General features: G+C 37.1%; 1 protein-coding gene across 1 annotated transcript in view; it reads right to left on the minus strand.

Moving 5' to 3' along the window:
• Positions 1-12,750, minus strand: part of TTN (titin) — a gene marked incomplete at its 5' end in the record, with an annotated part of 249,006 nt that overhangs the window by 107,090 nt on the left and 129,166 nt on the right. The window contains 7 exons of the mRNA XM_080620353.1: positions 1,000-1,083; positions 1,812-1,889; positions 2,413-2,517; positions 3,647-3,724; positions 4,655-4,729; positions 5,697-5,795; positions 11,596-11,721. Coding sequence (XP_080476479.1) covers positions 1,000-1,083; positions 1,812-1,889; positions 2,413-2,517; positions 3,647-3,724; positions 4,655-4,729; positions 5,697-5,795; positions 11,596-11,721 — 645 coding nt within the window. The remainder of the gene's footprint in view (positions 1-999; positions 1,084-1,811; positions 1,890-2,412; positions 2,518-3,646; positions 3,725-4,654; positions 4,730-5,696; positions 5,796-11,595; positions 11,722-12,750) is intronic.

Below are 12,750 nucleotides of genomic sequence, written 5' to 3' on the forward strand. Positions count from 1 at the left end.
AAAATCCATAAGAATAAGCATCAGGAACAGTATATTTTAAGACAAAATTTCCAGCTATACCTGAAATAAAATGAACGTAGAACACCTCTTCTCCACACAACAGAAACTTACAACACAATCACATAAGAAAGGCACTCACAAACAGTACAGAAGACCTAAGTAAACCACTATTATGGTATAGAGCATTGTCCTGCAAGCTTGTCAATTTAAATCCAATCCAATCCAGGTTAAAAGTAGCTTTCTAATGACTATCTGGCCACCTATATAAAATGAGTTAGTTATGCCTAACTTCATTTAGAGATGTAGCAGGTTTGGCTACATCACCAAATAAATGGCCAAGAGATATGAATAATTAAGCTTCTCCAGTATCCGAGACCTGAGCTCTACTGCAACCTGAGATCCTTTGAATGATGTGTGAGCAGCATGTACATCAGCTCTGTAACAACGGACCTCAAGCTCAGGGTGCTTCAGAGGAACTGGACTCATCACAATTCTTCTTTCTTGGCAGGGAATGATAAAGGGTCCTAAACATATCAAATGAAAGTAGCAATACTCTAGTTCTTCAGCAACCCCTGCCCCTTTTCCTCGGACTCAATAACAAATTAAGAGCAGAGAACCAAACACAAGAATTGTTTAGAAACAATTTAGAATTGTTTTCTATACAGAAAAAAACAAGACAAAGCTCACAAGACATATATCAGGAAATAAAAAACATGAAGGAATCAACAGAATACACAAATTTCAGAGTAGGACAATAAATAAAGGCACACATTATCACCATCCAGGAACAAGAGCACAGACTGATCTCTATGGTGTATCAGAGACACTTTTAAGATTAGGTGACAGTGTCTGCAATAAGGAGATCTTTGAATAGGACGTCAAATCTTCCTGCAATGAATGAGTTATGTAATTGTACAGGTCTTCATTCTTTTTATCCTGGAGGTATTTGGTACCTTAGAGGGAAAACCCCTATATATAGCATAGAATAAATATAAATACCTGCTTTCTTTCCAACCACTGGGACTGTCACTGGAGTAGTAACAGCTGGTGCTGGTTCTGCTGCTGGTTTTGGAGATTTTAGAGCTGTAGGGAAAAAAAAAAACAAACAACCCCAAAAGGGTTCTCATATATTTGTTTTAATAAACAATTTTTTTAAAGTAAGATGTTCTTTAAAATGTTCTACAGATTGTATACAAGTTCTAGTCTTAGCAATACTAAAGACATTTGTTAAATGTATGAATATTTTTAAGATTCAGCTGGACAGGGCAGTGGGCCATCTTGTCAACCTGGTATTCTATGAGTCTATGAATGTACTTTTAGCCAGAAGTCTCTGAATGGAAAATATTACATTCACAAGAAAGGCTTCAATGATATTAATGACTAAAGAATTCTTACCCACTGCAGGTTTAGGTTCAGACCCAGGAAGTGGAATAGCTGCTTGCTTAGGTTCTGTCATTTCAAACAACAATTACAAATAGGTTAATGTACATTGTTTGTAATCCCATTGAATGTCAAAGTTAGAAGCAACAGAGAGAATTAATCAAAGACAGAATTTATTTTTCTACATTTCATTTAGCCAAAAAGCAAGAAATTAACTCGAGATGAACTCTTGAAAAGCAAGATATGATGGAATAAAGTGAATCTTTCACGCACTGAAGAAGTAAAGACAACAAGAAATCCAGAAGAATGCAAAGTCATTAGTCATGGGCAGGCTGGTTGATAGTAATGCATTAGGTTAATATAGCATGATATTCAGCAATGAATATAATTTAGTTGCTGCAGTAAGGAAAAAGAGCACCACGCATCTGTACCTTTTGGTGGTTTGGGCACATATTTCTCCTCTTTTTTTATTTCAGGTATCTCAGTTTTCTTCTTAGGAACCTCTGGGACTTTAAAATATTATTTTTATTTTGTAAGATATATTAAACCACCTTGAATCCCCAAATGTATTATCTCAAATGTATTTAAAAGTTTTCATTTTTGTAGACATAAACAGTTTCAGATGTTCATAAGATTCAGAAATACGTACTTTTAAGAGTGAGATTTGAATACATTAGAAATACTAAACGGACAACAGGACAAGTACTTGTAAAATGTTAGCTAAAAGAATGTTTGGGTTAACTGTTCCGCTGTAGTTATAGTTTCATCAATATTATAAAATATTTGTAGAATTCTCTTGTATAAACAGTGAAGATAGGAAAGCAATTCCAAAATGCAGAATTCAGACCCAAATGTGGATGTCAGGCTTAGTTAGGCTTTCAGAGAAGCTTTAACTTAAATAATTAGATTAGCACAAGCCATCATTTAAAATCTCACTTTCATTTCTGAATTGCAGTGAACATTACTTGAAAATTGGATTTTTTTTTTTTTTTAATTATACTTTACTGGATAGATTCGAATGTAAATTAGTACCTTCAGGTTTCTTAATTTTTTCTACTGGTGCAGGTACTGGTTTAACTTCTGGTTTAGGTTCTTTTTCTGGTTTAGGTTCTTCCTCTTCTTTTTCCTTTCGAAGAACTTTAAAAGAAAATGAATTTCAGTTTTTAAAGCACAGGTAAACAAAAGAATAAGATGGTGAGCAAGAAAAAAAAGATTGAAATATATCAGTAATTATGAAGAAACAGGAATGTAAAATATTTAATTTGATATAAATGGAAGATATTCTTTTAACTATTCAAGATACTATTCTGAAAGCTTTTTAAAATTCAAACTCCTGTACAGCAAAGAGATAATTTTATTAAGAGAAGTCCATCTGGGAAGAAAGATGCTAACTGTCAATGATAGAATAAAATTTCTTATAATATCACACACTTCTTATCATATTTAAATGATGACTTGCTATACAGAATTATACATTAATAACTAGCTACAGTTATTAACTATTATGGACTCCAGTGAGAGCGCAAGACTGAATCTTCAAGTGTTATAGTTGGAGAGCTCGAATTTATATAATGTCTCTTTTTCATTTTACTTATTTCAATTTTTTTTTGACCTGTCAGATATCCATCTTGCATATCTAATGAGAGTGCCACCTGAAAAAGTGAATATCCGTATTTTATTATGCTTGAAATCTGAAGCTCAGCTGCAAGGTACACAGGAATGAATCATCTTGCTGTAGTATTTCTAAGAGAATTCAAATTAGTGCATCCCTTTTCTAAGCAATAATTGAGGATGAAGTGATTCAGAAGGCACCAAACTTTGCCAGGAAAGGAGACTGACATCCGATAGTAGCACAGGGTTATGCAATCTGTGCAATACTTCTAAGAAAATCATAGAAAAGAATGCAGATGGTACCTATGTGACTTTAATATTTACTCTGTCAGTGGAATATATTTAAGGGTCCAGAAGCTGAAGACAGTGGAAAACCGTCAAGTCTATAGAAATTAGGAGAACAGGAGAGGTTTATAGGGAACCACATTTTCAGTGTTCTGCTCTATTTTCATCACAGATACTTTAGATCTGACAGATTTTCAGGATATCCTCACTCCAACCCTGCAACTATAAAGGCTTGCTCCAAGAAGCAGACATCAGATAGTACTTTGTCTAATTTTGCACACCACACACATAAACCAATGTTGCTCAGGGGAATATACTGAACAATGTTAATATGCTAGGGGATTTTTTAAACAGAGACAAGTTACTATACCTTTTTTCAAAACAACTTCTTCTGGTGGAGGAGTAACTTCGGGAATTATTTTGCGAGGTTTCTTTACAAGTCCAGGCACTTAAAAGAATATTATTACAGATTTTATTATGGGTTCATAACAGTAATGAGATCTAAGCAACACTTAACCATTCCAAACACACAAATCAAATGCTGGCCCAATTCTGAATATTAAAAGCAAAGGTAAAACTGACAGATTGAAATTGATAGTTTTTATACTATAATAATAGAATATAATTCTATATTATTTGCATACAGTTGTCTTCTAGGTTTATGTGTAAGAGGAAACTTTCATACAAATCATCAAAAGAGAAGCATGGTTTGACAAAACTATAAAGGTTATGTATTCAAAGAGAGTTATAGTAACATTTTTATCTTCATTTCCTCTTTCATTACAGGTTTATGTTACATATCTATTCATCCGAACTGTCTGTCTATGATGTTTGTATGGATCCAGTTAGTTTAATTTATAAACTTGGAACAGCATTAAGAAGAAGTGTTCACTGCTTATCTGCTTAGCTTGTCTTAAGATCCAGTAGATATGAAAAATATAAGGGAGTACTTGTAAACTGGCTTGTTCAATTTGTTATTCATCTCCATCTTTGGAGTGTCCTCTCACAAAAATAAGCTACAATTTAGACAAATAATAAACCAAATATGTTTGAACAATGATAAATATATTTAAACAGTAAATTAGATTTTATTCCTCCCTAAGCAGACAACCAAATGAGCCTGTACAAAAGTGACAGAAACTCGTAAAAACTCTCATGCTTCTGTGATTCTGTCTCTTGCATCTCACTGTATTGCATGATGGGAGATTAAAGTGGACATGAACGTATACGTCCAAGACTGGAGTCCACTCTTGAACATAATCTAACATAGACAGCTTTTTGATAGTTCTGAGCAAATTACAGAAGTAGATACCAAGAACTACAACTTTATGATGATGAGAGGCTTAATTTAAGTAAGATTCTTATATTTGCTGAGCACCTTTAGCAGGTGGGGGTTCCAATTTTGGAGATTCACCAGGTTTTGCAGTCACAACTTTCTTCCTTGATCCAGGAGCTTTAAAGAAAGTTATTTGAATTTTACAACACACATAATAAGATTAGAAAAAAAAAAAAAAAAAAAGAGAACTTCCTAAAAAATAGAAAGATGGATTAATATTGTTGACATAACAGAAAGACAAGAGCTTCAAAATTAAGATTTTGGCTGATTAAGTGTTTAGAAGCAGTCAGATGATGTAGGAAGAACAGCTGGCCTGAAATCAATATTCAAAAGTAACACCAGCAAATTATTGCCGGGGATTCTTTTCATTTGTAAGAACGTGTTAAAGATAGAAGAATTATGTTAAAGATAGAAGAATGTGTTAACTTGGTTAAGGTTTTTTTTTTAATAAATTGATCTTTTTCCGTAACTATTGAAAAAGAACCCATATAAACTAACTTGGCATAACACTAGTAAAAAATCATAAGGATTGAGCATTAGTAAGGTGCACCATTAAAGCAACAGAAAAGAAAGAAAATTAAAAATGAAAAGGAAAGGAAAAGAAAGGAAAGGAAAGGAAAAGAAAGGAAAGGAAAGGAAAGGAAAGGAAAGGAAAGGAAAGGAAAGGAAAGGAAAGGAAAGGAAAGGAAAGGAAAGGAAAAAGAAAAATAAAAGAAAGAAAAGAAAAAAGAAAAAAGAAAAAAGGAAAAGAAAAGAAAAGGAAAGAGAAAAGAAAAGAAAAAAGGAAAGGAAAGGAAAGAAGAGAAGAGGAAGAGAAGAGAAGAGAAGAGAAGAGAAGAGAAGAGAAGAGAAGAGAAGAGAAGAGAAGAGAAGAGAAGAGAAAAAAAAAAAGAAAAGGAAAGAAAAGGAAAGGAAAGGGAAAGGGAAAGGGAAAGGAAAGGAAAAAAGAAATAAAACCCAAACCAACCCCCAAAATACCCAAAGTGGTATGTTCAAAAGCATGCTTTTCAAGATTCATCAGTACAACTTAAAAGGATTACTCATTTGAGTTCCCACTGTTAATTGTGGCTTCAGATGATTATACCTTTAAGTAGTTCTTTTGCCAATTTAATATCCTCTTTTGGTGGAGTAGGTGGTGGTAGTGGTTTTCGTTTTTCAGGGATCTTCTTTTCAGGTGGCGGCACTTTGAATAACATTAAGTATATTTTAGCATAAATTTATGACCATAAGCAGTTATGTGAAGAGTAATGTGCACATGTAAAGATGGTCATTTTCCCTTTCAATGAAGTCAGTGGAAAAATGTCATTGAATTCAATGGGAGTATGAAAGAGCCTTAGGCTATTGCTTTGTAGCATACACACAGTACAAACATCCAAGCTGACTTAAAAAAGCATATTAATAACATGAGAACAGAGGTGGGAAGCCACATGACAGGAAGACTGTTATTGACACAAAACAAAATGAAAACATTTAAAAGAATCTGTATGTTCTCCTTAGAATTAAGAAATCACAACTAATTTCCAAAGCAGAAATGAGAACAGAAGAAGAATTGTGCAGAGACCTGCAACATACAGGTACATGTTTGAAGAATGACAGAGCAAGAAAACTACTGCATATGAAATTAAATGAAAGGAAATGAAAGAAAGGTATCCAGTGGCCTCTAGGTAGGTACTTTGTATACCTTCAACTGGTAAAGGTTCTTCTACTTCTGCAACTGGAATTTCTTCTTCTTCTTCAGGCTCAATGTCCTTTACGATTTCATATTCTTTAAAGAACATTGACAATTTGTGTAAGTTGCCAGTGATAAGATTTGACATGAATAATTGTGTGCATATCACTTAAAAGAAAGCTACCACAACTGACACCAACAAAAACATGTTAGATAAGTAATAATTCAGTATCTGTTAACTTTGCGGTTAATGCATGTTTTTGAAAAACTACTCTCTTTCTATATAAGAATGAATTGGAGTTTTGTGAAGGATAATTTTTTTATGTGTACAACATAAACTAAACATAAAATCTGTGGGTGAGTCATTGTAACTGGAAAAAATAAAAGCTTCAGTGCTCTCAATTTAAGATTATAATAGCAATATAAATACTAGGGTTTAAGAGACTCAAATTTATTGGGAATTTATTATCTTAAAGAGAGACACACTTTGTTAGGAATGTCCTGTGTAGGACTATATATCACCTGAAAATATTTGATTTTAAACTGATATTTTACTTCAAAATATGAAAATATAATAGCAGATACATGAAAAAAAGACTGGTATAATATAAAATATTAAGTGAAAAATTTACATACAATACAATAGGAAAAAAGGGACATCTATTTTGAGGCTTATGTTTGGAAGAACAAGATTGCCTTTACAGTAATAACTATGATGGCACAAACCTTCACTTGGTACTGGTTCAGGTATTTTAGGAACAGCAACAGGTACTTTTTCCTCTGGGACAGGTTCCTTGGGCACCTCAGGCACTTTAAAAAACATTATTTCATTTTCAGACATGTACATAAATGTACATATGACACATAAAAAAGACAAGGAAACCTAACACAGAAAATCACGGTGAGTAACAACAGCCATAACCATGAAAGACTGTGTTCCAAACAGTCTTTCCCAAGGTAGTCTATGTACACATGACACATTTTATAGACTCAGTTATAAGCAAAGAAGAGACAAGAGAAAATGTTTCTTCTCAGGAGATGCCTCCTGCCAATGTATACCTTTGGTTGGAGGAGGTTCTGGCTTTTTAAATTCTTGCTCTTTAGGTGTTATAAGAGGCACTTTCTCTTCTGGGACAGCTCTTTCTGGCACTTCAGGGGCTTTAAAGATATTAGTAAATTATCATTTTGTGAAACATAATGTAAACATATACATACAACACTTAAAAGTACAACAACTAAAAACTATAAGACATAAAAAAGAAAGAATAACATATTAACTGACAGATTATTCCCTCATATACCTAACCACTGCATATATCAATGAAACAAGTGAAAATATTCTGAGAACAGAGAGAATGAGGCTCAGTGACTGATGCATGTACCTTTAACTGAAGGAACTGCATGTTTTTTAAGGAGAGAAACAGGCTCTGGTACTTTTGGCACAGTCACAGGCTCCGGTTTCTTGGGCACAACCAAAGGTTTCTTGAGAGCCACCTCAGGTTTCTCAGGCACAGACACAGTTTTCTTGGGTGCCGCTGCTGGTTTCTTGGGCACTGCCACAGGCTTTGGGGGAACGACCACTGGCACCTCCTCTTCTGGCTCTTCCTCCTCGGCCACCTCAGGCACTTTAAAGATATTTGTCCCCTTTACTTGACTGTGCTAAAGATCAGAAATCAGCCAACCGGCAAGCACAAGCAGGAAAGTAAACCCTTGACAGACTACCAGGGAGCCCTCTCTAGACAATCATTCTTCCTTTGGGCAGACCATTCTCAGCAAGGAGCCAAATTATGGACTTACGAGAGAGCTCTTGCTGGCAAACACCACTCTCTCCTGCAGGCATGCAGAGGCACATAGAGACACAACACAACCAAAAGCCCCTCTCACCCCACCACATAGAACACAGAGGGGCAAAGAGCACTCAGGAGTGTGGAAACATAGAAGGAAGAACGGGCTCTTTCGGAACACCACTGCATACCTTCAGCTGGAGGAGCTTCTGGAGCAACTGGTGCCACCTCTTCGGGTGCTTCCTCCTCCTCTTCCTCTGCCGCAGGCACCTCAGGCATCTCAGGCGCTTCAAAGATATTAGTGTGTTTTGTTTTACATTGGTGAAAGCACATGCCAAATAGGAACAAAATCGAGGGCAATGCAGATACAGAACATCACCACACAGCCATATCATCACCTTACACGCACATACGGCACCATTCACCAGGCATACACAGTCTTGAGAGTCTCTGTTTGAAAACAGGGACAGGCCAAGAGAGGGAGGAGAACGTTCAAAAGAAGAAGATAAAGTGTCTTCTTTGTTAAGTTATCCATGAAAAGAGATACCTCTGGGTGCTGGAAGGTCTGGTGCTTTGGCAATGGGAATGGACACTTTTTCCTCACGAGTAGCCTTCCTGGGCACCTCAGGTGCTTCAAAGATATTAGTGACAGTCAGTTTTATACATTAAACAGGAAAATGAACAATGAAACACAAACTAGAGATGGGCTCATGAAGTTAAGCAAACTGGTCTCATAATATCTTGAGCCCATTTCTCCCTCACTCACTGACATACACACAAACCCACAGAGAGGCACAGAGAGGCACAGGGTGGTGATGCCAGGTAGGTTCTGTGAGAAAACTGTTGGCTATGTTTAGGTTCTGCTCAGGGTGAGGTGTGAATTAGGATTCCCCTCTCTGTACTCAGCAGCCTTCCCTCTGAGAGGAGGCACCATCATTTCTGCCCTGCTGGGATATGACCTTTCCCTGGGAGCGACCTCAGCCCATAACTTATCTGCTGCCACTCTTCTTGAACCTGCCAGTGCTTTACACTCAGCAGTGCGGGCAGTGACAATGTGAAGAACAGAAATCCAATTATCATTACTATTTCTCTCCTCTATTTATTTTTCTGTTTTTTTGAAATTTTTTGCCGTAGTGGTACATGATGGGTTCAACTTAGTGACCTTTCATGGCTTCTACAATCCTGTATTTTGAAATTGCTTTACTTCAGGATAAAAAGGCTACCTTCATTGTTAGCAAGTTTCCTTGCTCTCGTTATTTGAGATCTGCAGAATTATTTTATACAAATAGAGAAGATCTGGTGGTCTTGTACATAATCACTATTTGCAATTAATTTGCAGTTTTGTGTATCCCGTTTTCTTGCTTCTATATGAGCTTATTGTCTGAAAAAAAATATGTTATATCATTACATCAATGTATGCCTACAGCCATATAATTTTCTCACAGGAAATTTGACCATGGTTTGAAAACCATGCCATCTACCATGCATTTGAATAAGCACTACATTTACTGAGGAGTTTGGAGTAACTGTTATTAGGGATCTAGGCCCATATCACATACACCCAAGTCTTGAGCTACTTAATTATGCATACTGTCCTGTCTAGGTTTTTTACTGTAGGACTTCTTTTCCCATATCAGCATTAGTAACAGCCCATTTCCTCCTTATTCTATCTGATCAGTTTTTATATGTTCTTTTTTTATGTGTCTGCTTCTTAACATTGCTCTGACACAACTACGTCTGGTTATTACAACGATATAACAAGACACAGTTGCCAGGTAGTACTTGTTACAGAAAAATAAGTAAAAACACCCCAAACAACTATTATTTGAGATTTTTGTGAAAAAATAAAGATAGAAGTTTATATTAAAAATATATCTTAAAAATTTTTTCCTGTGTATCTTATCAGTTATGATATACAGTGATTTTAGATTCTGAACACATATGAGGGAGATTGTGAGAGTCTTCCATGTTCCCTATATATTTGCCATTCTAACAATAGACTATGTACACAGCACAGAACGTCAAAATTTCAGGCCATCACAAATGAGCAGGGTAACAGACATGACAAATAATGTGCAAGACAGTAAGAAACAATCCCTTTAAGGCTGATGCACAGGGTAACAGGTACCTGGAACTGGTGCGGGCTCTGGCTTTTTTGGCACAGTTACAGGTATAGGCTCTTCCACAACACCTTTCTTGGGCACCTTGGGCACTTCAAAGATATTAGTATGCTTTAGTTTTGTGGGCTCTATAGGTGTATATGAAACAATAAGATGATCAATAATACATGCATGCAGCCTTCTTTGAGAAAGTGCTGTGTTTACATTCAGTCATCAGTTATGCTTTGCTTCAAACACGTGGAAGAACCAAGGTGTAAGGTATGGCAGGCAGGAGGTGGGTATTCTGTGTTTAGTTTCTGGTTTCTGCGTCAGGCAGAAACATAGAAAACACACGCCTTCTTTCTACACCCAATCAGAGAATTATTTATGGGATCCTACTGCATTTGAGTATCAGTCATGTATCATTCATTCATCACTACATGGGCATTGTAACAATTTTAGGAAAGCTATCATTTGCTTTGTATTTTCTGCTTATTTCTATCAACTATTTCCACTTGTTCCTCTTCATTTTCAGTCTTCCACAGCCTCTGGCTTTTCAATTCTACTGACTGCAGAAATACATATATTCTTTCCTTTCTTTTTGGTCATATTAATGACCCTTTCATGTAGTACTGCAGTGGATCATCAGTAGATATACCCAAACATTTGCTAGCAAATCCACCTCATGAATGTTGGCATTAACTTGCTTTTAAAGAGGCAGAGAACTGATACTGCTGCTGTCATCCAGCAATACAGTCTATTAGAAAATTCACAGATTCAACATTATGTTCTTTAAAGTGTTGACTTATTTGCAGGCTCTTGCTCACCACAACGTATTATTCCCTTTCAACCAAGCACGCAGTAATTGCGAATTCTTAAACTTTACAAAAAAGTCCAGAAAGCGACAGATATTTTTCAAGAAACTGATATTAGTTTTCCTGCCATCTTTTAGGTACTCCACAAGGCGGTTCATATTTCTTAAGCCCCTATCTGCAATGGGTCATTGCCAGAAAAATGAGCCTGACTTAAGTACAGAAGAGCATGATGTTTCTTTCTAATGATGATAAGAATAGTGATGGCATGTACCTTTGGCTGGTGATGGTTCTGATATTTTGGGTACAGCAACGGGTGGTTTTTCTTGCTGGACAGCTTTCTTGGGCACCTTGAGCACTTTAAAGATATTATTTCCTCTTAAATTCACAGTTAAAATATACAAGAGAGCATAACACACGATAAAATCCAAGAGTTTAGATATTTCTGACACTGTGACATTCCTCTATTGACTGGTTTGTTAGTCACATATGCAAGGACAGGCACAGCACAGGCTAGGGGAAGAGGATACAAAACATGTACTATGCAAAAGAAGGTATAAGAAGTGAAAATAGTAATCAATACACTAAAGTAAAAAGCAAATCCCTCCAGAAGATATACCTTTAGCTGGTGGAGCCTCAGGCTTCTTGGGTGCCGCTGCTGGTTTCTTGGGCACTGCCACAGGCTTTGGGGGAACGACCACTGGCACCTCCTCTTCTGGCTCTTCCTCCTCGGCCACCTCAGGCACTTTAAAAATATTTGTCCCCTTTACTCGACTGTGCTAAAGATCAGAAATCAGCCAACCGGCAAGCACAAGCAGGAAAGTAAACCCTTGACAGACTACCAGGGAGCCCTCTCTAGACAATCATTCTTCCTTTGGGCAGACCATTCTCAGCAAGGAGCCAAATTATGGACTTACGAGAGAGCTCTTGCTGGCAAACACCACTCTCTCCTGCAGGCATGCAGAGGCACATAGAGACACAACACAACCAAAAGCCCCTCTCACCCCACCACATAGAACACAGAGGGGCAAAGAGCACTCAGGAGTGTGGAAACATAGAAGGAAGAATGGGCTCTTTCGGAACACCACTGCATACCTTCAGCTGGAGGAGCTTCTGGAGCAACTGGTGCCACCTCTTCGGGTGCTTCCTCCTCCTCTTCCTCTGCCGCAGGCACCTCAGGCATCTCAGGCGCTTCAAAGATATTAGTGTGTTTTGTTTTACATTGGTGAAAGCACATGCCAAATAGGAACAAAATCGAGGGCAATGCAGATACAGAACATCACCACACAGCCATATCATCACCTTACACGCACATACGGCACCATTCACCAGGCATACACAGTCTTGAGAGTCTCTGTTTGAAAACAGGGACAGGCCAAGAGAGGGAGGAGAACGTTCAAAAGAAGAAGATAAAGTGTCTTCTTTGTTAAGTTATCCATGAAAAGAGATACCTCTGGGTGCTGGAAGGTCTGGTGCTTTGGCAATGGGAACGGACACTTTTTCCTCACGAGTAGCCTTCCTGGGCACCTCAGGTGCTTCAAAGATATTAGTGACAGTCAGTTTTATACATTAAACAGGAAAATGAACAATGAAACACAAACTAGAGATGGGCTCATGAAGTTAAGCAAACTGGTCTCATAATATCTTGAGCCCATTTCTCCCTCACTCACTGACATACACACAAACCCACAGAGAGGCACAGAGAGGCACAGGGTGGTGATGCCAGGTAGGTTCTGTGAGAAAACTGTTGGCTATGTTTAGGTTCTGCTCAGGG

This window comes from Psittacula echo (genome assembly GCF_963264785.1).
Source record: "Psittacula echo genome assembly, chromosome: 6".
NCBI classification, from domain to species: domain Eukaryota; kingdom Metazoa; phylum Chordata; class Aves; order Psittaciformes; family Psittacidae; genus Psittacula; species Psittacula echo.